This window comes from Spodoptera frugiperda, chromosome 27 (assembly GCF_023101765.2).
Source record: "Spodoptera frugiperda isolate SF20-4 chromosome 27, AGI-APGP_CSIRO_Sfru_2.0, whole genome shotgun sequence".
In the NCBI taxonomy this organism is placed as follows: domain Eukaryota; kingdom Metazoa; phylum Arthropoda; class Insecta; order Lepidoptera; family Noctuidae; genus Spodoptera; species Spodoptera frugiperda.
The window spans coordinates 973,814-990,905 of NC_064238.1; the positions used below are offsets into that span (position 1 = coordinate 973,814).

General features: G+C 35.6%; 1 protein-coding gene across 2 annotated transcripts in view; it reads right to left on the bottom strand.

The window, feature by feature from the left end:
• Window positions 1–17,092, bottom strand: part of LOC118263796 (synaptogenesis protein syg-2) — a 177,151-nt gene that overhangs the window by 16,247 nt on the left and 143,812 nt on the right. For both annotated transcript variants that reach the window (XM_050705440.1, XM_050705439.1), the window contains exons 5-10: window positions 16,933–17,043; window positions 11,327–11,533; window positions 7,153–7,307; window positions 6,520–6,664; window positions 5,186–5,316; window positions 3,134–3,293 (exon numbers count right to left, since the gene is read on the bottom strand). In XM_050705440.1, coding sequence (XP_050561397.1) covers window positions 3,134–3,293; window positions 5,186–5,316; window positions 6,520–6,664; window positions 7,153–7,307; window positions 11,327–11,533; window positions 16,933–17,043 — 909 coding nt within the window. The remainder of the gene's footprint in view (window positions 1–3,133; window positions 3,294–5,185; window positions 5,317–6,519; window positions 6,665–7,152; window positions 7,308–11,326; window positions 11,534–16,932; window positions 17,044–17,092) is intronic.

A 17,092-nucleotide genomic window follows, 5' to 3' on the forward strand; every position in this document is an offset into this window, starting at 1 on the left:
CTTAACGTTGACCGATCAAATAGATAAACAAACAAAAATTGATTTACTATTAGAACATCTTTCAAACGTTATAATTTTTAGACGAATGACTGGGCCGGACTGGTTTGTATTCAATGTGTTGTTGATTTAGTTCCTTATATCGAAGCTCATTCAATACTGACATATGCAATAATGATTTATAGAAAAAAATTTACCTATTACAATTATGAAAACACCAATCATCAAGTCTAGCGTTGTGGCTTCATCAAATCAAAGTAACCACTCAAAAAATTTACCAGTAAACACAAGGTATTGTAAAAAAATCACAAAAATTGCTTTTTAAACATGCAAATAAAAATCAACGCTTAATTCATGACTGTCAATATCTGAAACATAAATGGAATGGGTCTTCCGTGATATATTGCTGACTGTTGCCAATAAACTGCGTATCATTGATTGCCAAATGTAATATACACGTATTTATTGTTATGCATTAAGAATAACACACAATATATGATCAATAACTCGTGTTCAAGCCCACGGGATTTATTTTTGAGAGCTGTATTCATTGCGATTTAAAAAGTTATAGATGTATATTTTTTTTGGTGCAAGAATTTATTTGGTTTTTATTGCAATTGTTTTTCAGGGAACAAAGATACTGTTGTTGTGGTGATAATGTGTGAGTGCTGAATTTGTTCATATTTTTATCAGTAAAGGGTGTTAAAATTCTTTATTTGTTGATTGGCAAGAGTCAAAACCAGTTAATTATTACACGTAACTGTCTGTCGAAGAACTCGACTAGTTTCAAGTCATGCTAGAGGCTCATATTTATGAGCAACATTCCGCGACCCATGACGTGGCGACTGTTGAGCTCCTCGTCGAACAGTTACAAGAAGAAGTCGATTACATAATAATTAATTTAGTAAAGTGAGAACAAGATTGACAACAGTGGACATCTTCATTCAGATATAACAATATAAAGAAAACAAAATGTCTGTCCGTCGGTCAGTCCTCTATTGAAGCCATTTGCTCAATCCAAAGTGTAGATTCTAGGGAGAAGAAAATATATAGATTTTAATAATTACGTACATAGTTTAAAACTAGTTTAGAAAAACCTACCACTATTCCATTCCCCAAAAACCTCTTATAAATACTACAGCATGTTATTGTATTTCAATATTTCAATATTTACGCTCAATCTAGTTTGAAGAGGGTCATATTTTTCATAGGCTGTCGCTTCGCTGTCATGTCCTCAGGTACGTCGTTCTTTAGGCGAGCAAAGGGGTCATCCTATTGACACTCGAGGCAATGATGACGGCTGAACGGCTCTACAGGTGGTTTACAATAATGACAAACCATTTTTGCTTCTCGCCCCTTTTTAGTGAGCATTTGAGGGCAATGATTCGCGAAATTTGACGCAACAAAGGGCGATTTAGGATACCGTTACCGCCTAAATAAAAGTATGTAGAAATAATTTTTCGTTTAAGGGAATATGTTATAGTTAGATGTTGAATGTAATTTGAATTTTGTATATGTATTTGAATATCATACCGTACTTTAAAGATTTAAGCTTAGTTGAACTTATCACACATTAATTATTATTCCTCCAAAAACGTTCTAAGTACGAATAATTAAATATTCATAGCCCTAAAATAGCTTGCGCAGTCAACTTCTGACTTGTAACTTAAAATAAAAACGTAAATATAGCGAAGAAATGTAATTTATGAGCTACAAAAAGGTGTGAAAATATCTTCGTGGAAAGGTCAGGCCAATCATTCATTGTAAAGAAATAATGTACGTTCCAAGTACCTACCTAAGTAAGACACGAATGTATCAATTTTCCTATTATTGGTACTTAGAGAGAGAGAGAGAGAGAGTGTCTAAAAATAAAGTCTGTTCCAATAAAAATCAACTTGCTTTTGCCCGCGGCTTCGTTTGCGTAATAAGTATTTTAATTTAAGAAGAAGATGGAAGACGTAACGTGGGCAGACCTCCCACTAAGTGGACTGACGACATTGTCAGAGTCGTGGGGAGTCAGTGGATGCAGGTGGCGGCTTGTCGTCCTACGTGGAGGACTAAGGGGAAGGCCTTTGTTCAACAGTGGACGTCTCTCAGCTGATGATATTGATGATGATGATAAATGGAATTTATCAAAATCCTTTACTAGGAGAAGCCTAAGTCATAGTAGCTTTATGCATGCAAACTCTCAGACCGATCGGTTAAAAATTGACAAAGTTTTATACAAACTTTCATCCCCTATTTTATCCCCTTGGGGATAGTATTGATCAAAACCCTTTCTTAACGAATGCCTACATCATAACATCTACCTGCATGTCAAATTTCAGCCCGATCCGTCCAGTGGTTTGGGCTGTGCGTTGATAGATCACTATGTCAGTCTGTCAGTCAGTCAGTCACCTTTGAGTTAGATATATATTCAGATACAAGACATATAAAATGTTTTTAAAAGTTACTCAACACTAGTATTATTTCCAGTCCTAAAAAATATCACCCTCTATTTTCAACATTATAAATTAATTAATCGCACTAATTTACCCAATCACTTCATCAAAATCAATCTCCACACCACAAACAACCTTACTCAACAGAAATAAGATTGAAAATTAATCAAAACGGTTATTGTCAAATATTTAACCGTTTCACCGCTAGTGGTGTGTGTAACTATGTTATGAATGTTAAAAATTTAATCAATGGGTGTGACTGGACCATGTCATTGAGGTTTGCGGTTACACCCGTACGTACGTGGTCCAAACTATTTATTAACAAAGTGAATTGGGCGGTGATGTATGTCTGTGGCTGATATTTGAATTCGATTTAATTCCAGTATTTTGTTGTAGTTAGATTTTGAATGGAACAATTTTGTTTTAAGTGCCGTTAAAGCGTCGATATTAAGTAATGATACTGAATTGTCGATGGTATATTTTCTACAATTCTTTTTTTCTCTTGTGTCGTGGGTACGTTTACAAACATACAAGTTTATTTTTCAATTAGCGGTCAGGAGGCTGTGCAACGTCGCTACGTCAACACATGTTGCTCAAGAGGAAGAGTCCCTCTACGACTAGAAACTAGTAGAGCTTTTCTTAGTATATTTACTTAAAACCATGGCTAGTTTGAAATATATGATAAAAATACTTACAAATAACTTGTAGTTTGACAGGCTGAGACTTTCCATCTCCTTCTACATTGGATGCTGTGCAGGCGTAGTTTCCTGCTTGACTTCTATTTACTCCTTGTAGAGCTAAGTTTGCTGAGCCGGCGATCACTCCAGCTCGTTGGTTGTGTGTCATTATCTGACCCTGGAAATATGAAGTTGGTTAGTACAATGTTGTTTTTTTTGATTTTGATTATGTTGTTTAGAGTGTAATAATGTGTTTATCAACCTAGCTGGAGCGAAGGTTTCAAGTTCAACTTCGGAGCGGGACAAAAATGATGACATTTTGGGTTAAAAAAATTAACGTCGCGCCTTTTATTTCCTAAGATGTAGGTGCACATTATGACTTTTGATGCTATTGCAATGAGAAATTTTCAAAAAACCTGTAACTGCTGTCCAGCAATTCTAGGCACGACCCAGGAATCGAATCCTTTGCTTAGCAGTCGCAGTCGACCAACGAGGCCGGCAAAGACGTGCGAAATATTTTCCAAAAGTTCTTAATAACAGAGTTTGGAAAAGGGACCGGTGAATATTCGTAATAGACTCAGCTTATAGTACTCGCGACTTTATAACATAATGACTAAAAATATGTAAAACAACAATTTTAATTCACAAAACAGTTTTGTAAAACTTTTAATGTCTACATATTCATCGCCAATTTAACAACTAAAGTTAATCATCCCAAAAATGTCTTTAAGTATTCGTGTAAATATGTAAATAAATTAAATCCCGAAACTGAATTGCCACTGATATGTTAATTCACAACACATTATACGAGAGTGCGAAAGTTTTAGGAACTTTTAAAAGCCAGTATCATTAAAGTATGGAAGAAAATCAAAATTGTTACGTCGACGCGTGTGTACTGAAACTTTCCGATACGATGTGAAGTTCGTCTTGGGAACACGAAGAGGGAATCGGAAGTTTGTGACTAACAAACTCCACAACATATTAATTATCGTGTAATCTCGCAATAGATATTTTCTATGATAATAAATTTCAACGTGTATCAGTTTCAGTTTGCTTTTTATAAAAAAATAATAATAAATAAATATCGTCACGCCTTTTATCCCCTAAGAGGTATCAGAGGTATTGTGGCATGTAATGCCATTTTTCGCAATTTATGTAATAAGTTCTATGTAATGTGTGACATATCAACATGCCGTGCTGCTACTGTTTTACAAATATATAATAAATACTGTTTTACGAATATATATAATCCTGGGATTATAGTTTTTTCACAGTAATGCTGGCATTACTGTGCCTGATGCAGGAATCGAACCCGAGACGACTTGCTCGATAATTGCACTCGGGCAATGAGGCAGTCTTTGGCGAAACTTTTATTTATAATAGAGAGTTTTTTTTATGAAACAATGCTAATAATGTTGTTATTGGGTTGTAACTAATTACTTTAACCTATACACGTTTGCTATTAATACTTTAGCCAAAAACATCGTCACAACGAGTAAAATATATACTGAACTATCGAATCATTCCGTAATAGGGTTCACCAATATATAAAACAAAGACAAAGATCGGAATTCAATATAGCGGTACATAGTGCGTGTAACCACACATTCCGGCACGTCACAGGTGAACAGGTGACACAATGTGATTGATCCAATCAACCTCTGCGATTAAACACATTGTTGTTTTATTGACGGATTGCCGGTTGTGGCGCAAGTGTGTTATTATTTTTTATTAATATTAAATGAAAACGAATTGACTGCCTCGTTGGTCGAGTGGTCGCTAGTAAGACTGCAGGACGAGGGGTGTCGGGTTGGGAAAAGTATTACTGGGCTTATTTCGGTTTTTCGAAAATTTCTCAGTAGTAGCACGGAGTCTGAAATTGTGCCCAGTATATGGCAATAGGCTCACCCCTTATTACACGGGACTTATAACTGAGAAATTTTGGAAAAACCGAAAAAAGTCGAAACGAAAGGAATTGAAACCGAGACCCCTTGTTCCGCAGTCGCACTAGCAACTACTCGACCAAAAAGGCAGACGTAAATAAAAATATAATATAAGGTATGTACTTACATTATGTTCCCACACCACTTTATAAGCCGGTGGGTTGGACCGCACCATGCACTCGAAGTACACGTCATCGCCTTCCTCAATGTCGTTAGGGTTCATTTTCGAACCGAGTTCCAATGTCACTATGGGGACATCTGTAGGTAAATAAGTACTATTAGTAACTATGTGATTATAGCAATTAAGGTTTAAAAATTCTAATTAAATGGATTTGGCCTGACTAAGATAAAATGGTTTGAAGACTTTCTGGTTTAATCCAGTTTTTTTTTATTCTTTGGTTAAACATTATTACTACGGCAATATCTTAAATAGTAGTATCTCGGTCGCAGATCTTCTTTTGTTTTAAGAGCAAATAAAAAAAAAAATACCGTTTATACATTTTGATAGGCTTAAACAACAGTATCAAACTAAAAAAAATAATAATACTGGCAACACAAAAACTCAATATCCCCATATTTAGTGCACAGTTTCAAATAAAAAATGCTGGCAACACAAAAACTCAATATCGCCATATTTATAAATTTAATATTAGCACGTGTCATTCCTTTTTCAAATTGACTGTTCAGTAATTATTTCATTCTCTCAATTTCAAGCTAGCGTTGAATACAGACTAAAAATAAAAATGTCAGCCGCAGGTTTCATTAGTTTTTGACAGGACTACCTGTTTCTAGTGTTTTGGATAGTGAAAATAGGTAACGATAAACCAATTCCAAATAGAATAAATAATAGTTTCCTCTGTATACAAAATAATTAGTTTTATTAAAACATAGACGTGTGTCAGTTAGCTTTGAAGTGGAAAAATTGTTTTATGTTTTGTTTTGTTAGAAAATTGAGTATGTACAGCTGTCGAATGTTTGAATAGTTTAGCTATCTATACTTTTGTATAATGAATTAAAAATATTGTTATGTTATACAGAATAAATAGTTAATTTTGCTTTTTTGTTCTTCGAATTATTGTTTTATTTTTATTTTGTTGTAATATGTAATGTATATATAATATGTAATGTAATGTATACCTTCAAGATTGTCATGGTACGGTAGTCTTTTAGTTTTAAGTCATCGCATATTATCAAAATTGTTGGTTAACCTATAATTGGCGACTGTATAAGCCCAAAACTGATTTACAATAATGTATTTACTGTATTTAACACCCCTTACACAGAAAATGTTAGTATACCTTAAAAAAAATAGTTTTATGTCTAAAATACAAATACATTTCAATTATCAACAGAATACTTATTACAAAAATATTCACAAAAGAACTTCCACACACTATCACAATTTTTACACACTCTGAATAAAATTATCACACATTTTTTTATTCAAGGAGAAATACTTACAATGTAAATTGAGTGTGATGCTGGTTTCTATAGTGGTGTGCTCCAGTTTGACGTGGGCCGCCCGGCACGTCAGTGTGCGGCCATCTTGATCCATGCGAGGAGTCCACCGGAGGAACGATATCGTCTCGTTCTTGTCGTCAGAGTTCTGTGTACGACATTCATTGATGTATCGTGACAGTTAGACTAGATAGACTAGATTTGATAGACGTGTAAAAGATGAATAATGAAATTGAATGTTATTTATTTTTGTAAATGTGTTACATAGTAACACATAAGAAAATGTTTAGTTAAGGTATGTTAGAGGTTTAGTCAAGTCACGGGGTTACTCAACATTCAACTTGTTTCATGTTCAACGAAGCTACTGAACATTCAACTAGTTTCAAGCTGTACTAGGAACCCATAATCATGAGCTTGCTGCTATAACCACATCGGCCCCAGATGTGGCTTGAAAGTAGTCGAGAGACCTCGTTGAACAGTTACGTGAATAAACTGTAAAACTCAATTAATTGAATAGAATATATATGTAACGTGACGCCCTTTATCGTCGAAGGGTAGGTAGTGTTGCATTACGGTACGATTCAATTTTGATATAATATTATGTACTTGTATATTAGTTATGCCTTATCTGCTTACCTTCTGTATCGCCGCTACAGACATCTGCCTATCATCCATCCACCAGGTGATGATGGCAGGCGGTCGAGCTCCAACGGCCTTGCAGGCCAGCTCAGCTGCCTGGCCCACGGAGAGCGGCTGCTCCCGCGCCAGGATCTCCACAAACAGAGGCCGCACTGTATACAAAATTAAAATGTCAGATAGATAGACTACTTTGTACATTGAATGATACTATGTTTAAGGCAATAAGGTTGCTTTTTGTATGTCGCGGTTTCTTTAAATAAATAGACGTGCTTTTGCTTTGAATTTCTAATTTGTACTAATTTGGCTCTTTACCATCTTACAGTGGACTATATGCTCTCATATAATAATAACAACCAACTATTTAATCGATATGGGTGGTGAGTAATAGGATCTCGAGTTCAAATTTCGAGTTGGTCAAAGTATTTTAGTCAATTAGTTAGTGAGAACACGTTAAAATGAGTAAGTGTCTCATTTCTATCGTGTTGACTTTAGCTTAATTACCTTAAGTAATTACTAAACATGAAACCTAGGCTTAATGTCTTATGATACACTCATTAAATAATCTAATCACACTATAATATTATAAATATGAAAGTTTGCTTGTTTGGATGTTTATTTGTGAAACTACTGAACGGATTTTAATGAAATTTGGTATACAGATAGGGTATGAGCTGACTTGCGAGTGATAGGATACTTTTTATCCCACAGGAACGCGGCTAAAGCCGGGGCTGATGCTAGTAAATAATAATCATCATTATTATTTATTATGACTACTACACCATTAAATATTTAACTTATATTTAATTGCAGTAAGCAGAGAACATTGAGCTATCGAAAGTGAGACGATGAAAAAAAGAAAATTAAAGTTACCATTGACCTCATTCCGATCCTATTAGGTTTTTAATTAGTTAGTCGTCTATTTAAAGAAGACTAGTACCGACCCTGTACTAAATAGTTTAAAAATTAATATTGTACTATGAAGCTTTCGATTTTAATTATCGAGACTAGGTCATAATATTTTAGGTAGTCTGCGATATTGAATGAGGACTTAGAAAAAAACAGAATTAGTAAAAGTGACTACATATTTACTAGTTTTTATAATGTATAAAAGGTGTCTTGTAATTTGACGTATTCATCTCGGGAGGTGATGATCCCACTAATTTCCTACAAAATTAACTCTGAGGCATTGATTGAGATATTCAAAATTTTTGGTTATGGACAAAAAAATCCGAACTGACTACAAAACAATTAATAAATAAAAATATAGTAGAAATATCATTATTTTTAAAAAAGCAAGTAAATTTTTATTGTTAACGTTTTATCCGAAACTAGCTACTTTCGGACTAGTTACCTCAGAGTTAATTTGTAGGAAATTAGTCGTATTATCACCTCCCAAGAGGAATGCGTCAAATTACACGTCACTCTGTATATATCAAGGTCGATATTATTTCCATTTTCATTTATTTTCACGGAAACATTCTCCACAAAAATATCACCACTGCGCATTTCGGAATGATTTTCGAAAAAAAATCAAAGTACCGTTAAAAATATTTTATTCACGAAAAAAATGACAGTGAAGTGACAAACGCGGACCCTTATCATCATTAGGGCAGCGTTTGTACGGACTTTTGTTGTATGACAGCCAGACTACCCAGTTACTAAATATGACTATTATAAAGCTCCCACGCACACAATTTAAGGTTTTGAATAGAATGCCTATTTTATTACCGATATTATTATAATAACTTTAAAAGAGGTAGCTAAAGTTATAGACGGATATCAATTGTAGGTCTTTTGTACTACAGTCAGTTATTAGACTATTGTGTGTTGAACATTTCGTTGTTTAGCCGAAGGATAATTTGTAAAACAGTTCATATGCAATGCTACATGTTAGGCAATCACGTTTACGATCATCCGATTGAACAGGCTGTCACAAAATAAATACAAAATCCGAAAATATTCAAAATGGAATAGGTAACTAATGTTTCGAATAAAAAAACCGACACGTGCCACAGGTTATACTCACGTAAAATGTTTTTCGATTTTTTTTTACAAAAAAAATACGCATACGTACGATAATGGACTATCCATTAAAGTTGATCTGTAATTCAATGTTTGCAACGTTTTAAGCTGAGCTTATTTTTATTGGAAATTTGTTGCTTCGAGCGCCTACCCGACACAGTATGAGAAATTGTACGAACCGTTAAAAACAACGGTAATCCATCAATGCGGATGAGAGCGTACCCCGAAAAATACTTACTTAAACCCCGACCATTTGCCTCTCAAAGTAAAAATAAGCTTACTTCATTATAAACGTCAAATTATAAAATTGAACTCGCGACAAAATTAGATCCATAAATCCATCGCACGAATTAAACTGAAGCAATCCGAACAATGGGAACTAAAACGCTAATGGCGTCCATTAACGGCAGGGGTAGTTGAAAAAGTGTTAAAAACAAAAATAAGATCGTTCACTAAAAGCTTTGTTGGAAAAAGGTGAACTAAACGTGCATTACTGAACGAATGACATCATGGGTTATTATAATGGAGAATAATTTCCTGTGCGGCGACGTGGCGATGCCGTCACGACAGGACAATGCTACACAAATAAAAACTAATGGCCCTTAGGGGTGAGCGGTGACAAAAGAATCCTGTCTACCGACGAACCGTCATATTCCGAGATAATCCAGGAGACTAGCGCGGTTGATATAGGTTAATCGCACGGATTTACGTGGATTCAGTCTTGCAATAACAGAAAATGAACGTTTGTCCCCGTGTAATGCGGATGTTATGAAAGTTTCCAACTATTTTGCGGCATCCAATGTTATTTTTCCTTGCTCGAGGCAGATTGGGTAACAACTGAGAAAGGGTGGCACTAGATTTGATTAAATAAACTGTCCTTATATCTTTTTATAGCGGCGTTTATTTTCTTTGAGAAATATAAAAATATTTACACGGTAAATGTTGCTGCGTTGGAGGAAACTCGCCACTATTTTCATGTAAAATGGACAATAAAACGTAATGTAAACGTTATTTTATTTTTCCTTAAACGTGTGTTGCGTTACTATACAATATACCCTGACTGAATGACAATAGAGTCAGTTATAGAGTTTAACCGTCCGAGTTAGTTAAAGATTAAATTAAAACTGTGTACGATAAGTCTTTAGTGCGAACTGATTAGAATGCACTTTTATATACAGTCAAACACGTTACTTGTTTATCATTTAAGTAAGATTAATAACTAAGTGCCCACCATAAGTAGGAGATAAATCCCCACCCAAATAAAGCAAGGTAAAGTAACGTTTTCTCATAAAGGAACGCTCTATTTTCTCCCCCAGCCAAAAGGCAAAATAACTTACTGCTTCCGCAAATCTTAAGTCACGTATATCTTACTTTTTCGTGTAAATCTACGATGTTTATCCTCATATATTACTATCATATGTGAGATGACGTAGTGTGCTGTCAGCGCTCATAATGTCCGAACGCGTTTAGTCAGACAAATGACGGAATATTAGGCCCGTTCCCGCACCGCCGCCTCTATAAATTGGAGACCTGCGTTTCTAACTTATTATGTACTTTCAACTTATGACTTAGGTTGAGTATCATTTTGACTGAGTAGTTTTGTTTTTTGGGTAGTGTTTTGTTTTTAGTAAAATACTACGGTATTTTCATTTACTTTGTTTTGGTTATTTATGATTTTTATGTACCTATATACCGTTTTTTCAAACGTTGCCCCGCTTTAGGATTTTCTCCTGTATCGTGAGTGCGTTTACAAACATACCGTAACAACGATCTGTGGATTACATAAAGAGTTGTTCCGTGCGGGAATCGAACCCGCGACACGTTGCACGACAGTTAGTTGTTCAGTCACCGCGCCTACTATGCAGTCACCGTCAAAGCAAAGTCTCAACCTGTATACTAAGTATATTTCTCAAAACACAAGTGGTCGTGGTAAATTTTTCATGAATAGGTATGTAGTGGCATAGAACCAGTTTGGACATGTACCTCTATTATTGAATTATTGTATTAACTCATAAGCCGCTACTAAACAGAAAAAAATAAAAACTCAAAAGTATGAAACTTTAATTTCTTAAACCTAATTGAAAATAGAAGGAAATACGCTTAGTCAAGCCTTTCTGAATAAAAAACAAAATGAATATAAAATACTCACGATAAAGCTGAATCTGCACATTGACCCTTAGAGGAGGCACCAGCACTGTATTGTCAGCAGTACAAGTGTATACAGCCTCGAAGTAGTCCCTCGACAGCTTCGGTATCCTCAGCTCTAGCAGACTGAGCCGGGACTCGTCATCTACAGGAGCCAGGGTGGCTATCACCTTGTCATCACGCCACCAACGAATACGAGGCATTGGTTTACCTGGAACAAGGATTCAGGGTCAAAGAAAGGTTCCTTAATGACTTCAAGATGGATTAAACAAAAGATGTATGCTAGATTGAAGCTATTAAGTATTTTTTTTTAATTCGTCACGCCTTTTATTCCCGAAGGGGAAGGCAGAGGTGCACATTATGGCACTGTACAACGTACACCCACTTTTCATAATTTATGTTGTAAGCCCCAAGTAATAGGTGGTGAGCCTATTGCCATATACCAGGCACATTTCCAGACTGCCACGGTGGCCAAGTGTTTGCAAGTATGACTGCCGGGGGTCTCGAGTTTGATTCCCGGGTCGAGCGAAGTATTGCTGGGCTATTTTCGGTTTTTAGAAAATTTCTCAGTAGAAGCACAGAGTCTAGCTATGAAGTATTTTATATCTACTATTCAAAGGATTAGTGAGCAGATACCCAACATAATTATTTTGATCTAAAATTTATTATAGGGAGAGAATAATAATGATATTAAATACTAAACACGTAGTCGAGTTACAAAAGTATACAGTTACTCATTGATATTAAAGAGGTTTTATTTCGAGACACAATTTCGTTATTTTTTAATTACATTTTTAAACTCAAGTGCCCTTTTCGAGTTATAAATAGATTTTTAAGTAATTAATATGTTACGAGCCCACACAAAATTCCGTGGGCGTCAAGAGATGTAAACGAAATACGATCACTTCAAAAAATAAATATAAAATTAACACCTACTAAAGTTTCACTATAACACATTTGAATGTTAGTTAAGTACAAAACATAGTATATAACATATAAGAGAGGCATAAATATCATACATATCACATCAACAACCTATGAGTGGCCACTGTTGACCTAAGGCCTCTTCTCGCACGGAGAGGGTTTGAGCATTAATTACCACGCTTGCTCAATGCGGATTGGAGATTTCAAACTTTTAATTAGAAATTATAAGCCCAAGCTTCCTCATGATGTTTTTATTGATTGTTTGTGTTTAAATAATCTTAGAAAGTACATATAACTCGAAAATAGTCACATTGGCGGTTGCCATTGGTAGGTTTCGACCCCGCGCCATCATGCATGAGAAGCAAGCGTCCGACCTCTGGGCCACCACGACGACAAGGTATATTTTTTTATTAACCCCCGACGCAAAAAGAGGGGTGTTATAAGTTTGACGTGTCTGTCTGTCTGTCTGTCTGTCTGTCTGTCTGTCTGTCTGTCTGTCTGTCTGTCTGTCTGTCTGTGGCATCGTAACTCCCGAACGGATGCAGTGATTTAATTTAGTTTTTTTCGTATTAAAGGGGACTTATGTGCGAGTGTTCTTAGATATGAATGATGAAAATCGGTTGAGCCGTTTTAAAGTTATGGGCGGTGAAAGTAACGTAAGCGGGAGATTAACCGAAGGTCTGCAAATATACTGGGATGCGGTCTCAAATGAAACCGCACTGAAAGATATCATTTTTTCGTATTAACAAAAATAAAAAATTAAATAAAAAAAATTGTAAAAAAAAATTAAAAAATTTTAAATAAAATTTAAAATTTTATAAAATACAAAAATATAAAACCTGCACCAATGTAATCTTTAGCCTACTTATAGAAACAAAAACTAGTAATTAATTTAAAAAAAAAACATAACGAACGAGCTTGATCTTGAATGTAGGTAATCTTTACCTTAACAAGAATTGAAATTATAGTAAGTATATGTAAGCCTAACTTTACCTAACCTACCTATAAAAAGTATGAAATAAAAAATTAAATTAAAAATTTAAAAAAGGTTGACACAAAAACCTTATTTCCCTTTAAAAAGTAAAAAATAATAAAAGAAACTTAATCTTAAAGTACCTAAGAATGTACTAATAATTAAAAAAAAATACGTCGCGTTGGGGGACCGCATGAATACGGACTGCATACCGCCGCCCGCGCCTCTTTGTATCTATTTTCTGCGTTATAGTTAAGTACTTAAACATCAAACACCAAGCATGTGATACTTATGAAACAATCGTAGAGAAGTAAGAAATAATTAGAAGCGGTCCCCCCAACGCGACGTATTTTTTTTTTAGAATTATTAGTACATTCTTAGGTACTTTAAGATTAGGTTTCTTTTATTATTTTTTACTTTTTAAAGGGAAATTAAGTGTCGGGGTTTTTTAAATTTTTAATTTAATTTTTTTGATGTAAGCCAGTAAAGAACCATATGATATAGTAAGCAATCGCCGCCACCCATGGACACTATTGGGGAATCAGGGACACAACGCAAGCGTTGTTTCACATCGGTTTTCTATGAGGCCGTGGTATTACTCAGGTCGAGCCGACCCATTCGTGCTGAAGCTAAATATAGTGTTAATATATTAAATATTTCCACATTTCAGTACCGTAAATACGGCGAAGCAAGTTTTCACACGAAAAAACATGAATGACGAAATTCTCGGTGTTCATTTCTCGTTCCAAGTCCATCCAAAAATAAAATATAAGCAACTATTTACGAATCAAATATTAATAAAGGCAAATTTGTGAAACTGCTGATTAACAAATCTTAAGGTTGTTTGAACTCCCTCCCGTAATTTATAATCGAATTTGTTTCAATTATAAAATGAGGCAGATCCTCCAGTTAAATAATTTATTAGACTACTTTAGAATTTGAGTTGCGAATATTAATACCTACGAGTGTTAATAATTATGTTTTATTTTAAATCTTAATACTTTAATTTTATTATAACTTTCGGTTACTCACGTAACAGTTCGACGAGGAACTCGACTAATTTCAAGCCATGGTAGAGGCTCTTATCCATGAGCAGCATCCTGCGACACACGAGTTCCTCGTCGAACAGTTACGTGAGTTAACCGATAGCGTAATATTTAATCTTAATCAGCAGCATCAGCGATCAGCAGTTATACAAGCTTGGTTATTTTATATCTGGGTTTTTTTATGCGTCTAACCATTCATAGTGCGAAAATAACAAAAAATATACAGTAGCGTAATTTTGTAAACGATATAAAAATATTGTTATCTATATAAAAGAAACACTATCGTTATGCCACAGAAAGAAGATGTAAAGACTGGACAATGGGAAAATCTAAGATTTTAGCTATCAATATAATATATGTCGGCGCAACCACATCAACTAATCAGAGAAAGTAGAATAAGTTTGGTTAATTCACTTGATTGTCCTAAAAATCAGTTTATTAATCATCAGTTGATTATTTTAAGTTTAACACGATGTAAAATTAACGTTATCATTGTAATTTCAATACTTAACCTAAAACTTGTAAGCACGTGCTCGTGCGCCGAGTCCTATAAATACGCCCGCACTGTAGGCAATCGAGGCAGTTGCACTCCGATCGCCGTACAGTACGGACCTCTCTGGGAGTTGAATAAACTAAGTTTACAGTACTCGTGAAGTTTTTCCAAGCCCCAAAATGGGTGACCATCGTGAGAACAACAACTGTGACGTCAGCAATGATGACGTCACACTTTTTCAAAACACCACGTAGATTTCTCCTTCGTCATCAGAAGTGGGATAGCAAGAAGCCCTTACCCCAGCCGCTTCATCATCAGCTCTTCAACCTGATCAACTGGAACGAATCAACAGCCGCAAGTACATCAAAACCACGACCTGGAGAGTGAAAACAACCCACCAGAATAAACAGATAAGTATTGCATGGTTAATTACTCTTTTCAAATTTCAAAAATTCTAAATTAAACTCCGAGAACTCTACGAGACCCTCCGAGATATCTACGAGACCCTCCGAGAAATCTACGAGACCCTCCGAGAAATCTACGAGACCCTCCGAGAAATCTACGAGACCCTCCGAGAAATCTACGAGACCCTCCGAGAAATCTACGAGACCCTCCGAGAACTCTACGAGACTAACAACTAATTTATAATGAACAGAAATCCTTCTCAGAGAAAATACTTTCTTTGCCTACAGGTAATCACATCACAACATAACAAAACCAACGAGAATCACCGAGAACCTACGAGAATCACCGAGAACCTACAAGAATCACCGAGAACCTACGAGAATCACCGAGAACCTACGAGGATCAACAAAAAAATCAACGAGGCTGGTGCAGAGCGCGCACCGCCTGTCAGTATGGCCGTGTCGGCGCAACCACATCAACTAATCAGAGAAAGTAGAATAAGTTTGGTTAATTCACTTGATTGTCCTAAAAATCAGTTTATTAATCATCAGTTGATTATTTTAAGTTTAACACGATGTAAAATTAACGTTATCATTGTAATTTCAATACTTAACCTAAAACTTGTAAGCACGTGCTCGTGCGCCGAGTCCTATAAATACGCCCGCACTGTAGGCAATCGAGGCAGTTGCACTCCGATCGCCGTACAGTACGGACCTCTCTGGGAGTTGAATAAACTAAGTTTACAGTACTCGTGAAGTTTTTCCAAGCCCCAAAATGGGTGACCATCGTGAGAACAACAACTGTGACGTCAGCAATGATGACGTCACACTTTTTCAAAACACCACGTAGATTTCTCCTTCGTCATATATAAAATTTTATTACAAACCTTTCGTTTCCAAAAAGGTAGTCAAAGTTAAACATTATAACATCAGACAATGCTTCACATTCTTTGTACATAATGTACAAGGCATACATATATTGAGCAGGTCAAAAGAATATTTTATTCCTCTCGTCCAACGTACCCTATTTCATCGAGTTAGTCGCCGGTCAACTGTAAACTTTAGTTGTGACGTCACAAAGGTAACTACTTTAATTCGAACTTCGACTAGGCACCGACACTTTTCCCTTCAGACGTCAATGTTTAACTTTTTGCTTTATCGTGTTTGCGGAAAGTTAACCGTTTTTGACACCCGATCTTGTGATATGGTGCAGTGGGTAGTAGTGGCGTAGCGATTAACGAAATGGTCTAAATTAAGGATAGTTGAAATGTTTACAGGATTTATGTACAAAACGATGTCTGAAAATGGTCTTACTGATCTAATATACAAGGTACGTTTTTTTTATGGAATAGGAGGCAAACGAGCAAGCGAGTCACCTGATGGTAAGCGATAAGCGCCGCCCATGGACACCCGCAACACCAGAGGAGTCACAGGAGTTTTTATACATTTAGAAAACTAGCAAACCCAGCGAACTCTGTTTCGCCAGCAGTGACTTTCCTTGTTTTCCTTCTTGTTCTTGTAATTTCCTAAATTTTCTTTGCTATAAACCTCACGGAGCCCGAGACCTTTCCAACTAATGCAAAACCATGGAACTCAGTTCGTGCGTTCTGGAGTTATAGCGTCAGGACGGAAAACCCGACTTTTTTATATTATAGACTTACGACAATGTTAAACTGATTTAGAATTAGTCATTTAGTTTCGCCAGAAAAGGAGTTTTTAGTTTTCTCAAACAAATGCTAATAAACTACGGGTATAAGGTTGCCTGCTTACCTCCACTTACAACGCAGGTGAGCTTCAAACTAGTGTCTTCTATGTAAGGGCCGGCCACACCGACCACTTCTTTATCGAATTCATCAAAAATCTTCGGCTTCTCTGGTAGTTCTGTAACAATAGAAAAATAAGCTAAAAATAAATTCAAATTTATAATTTT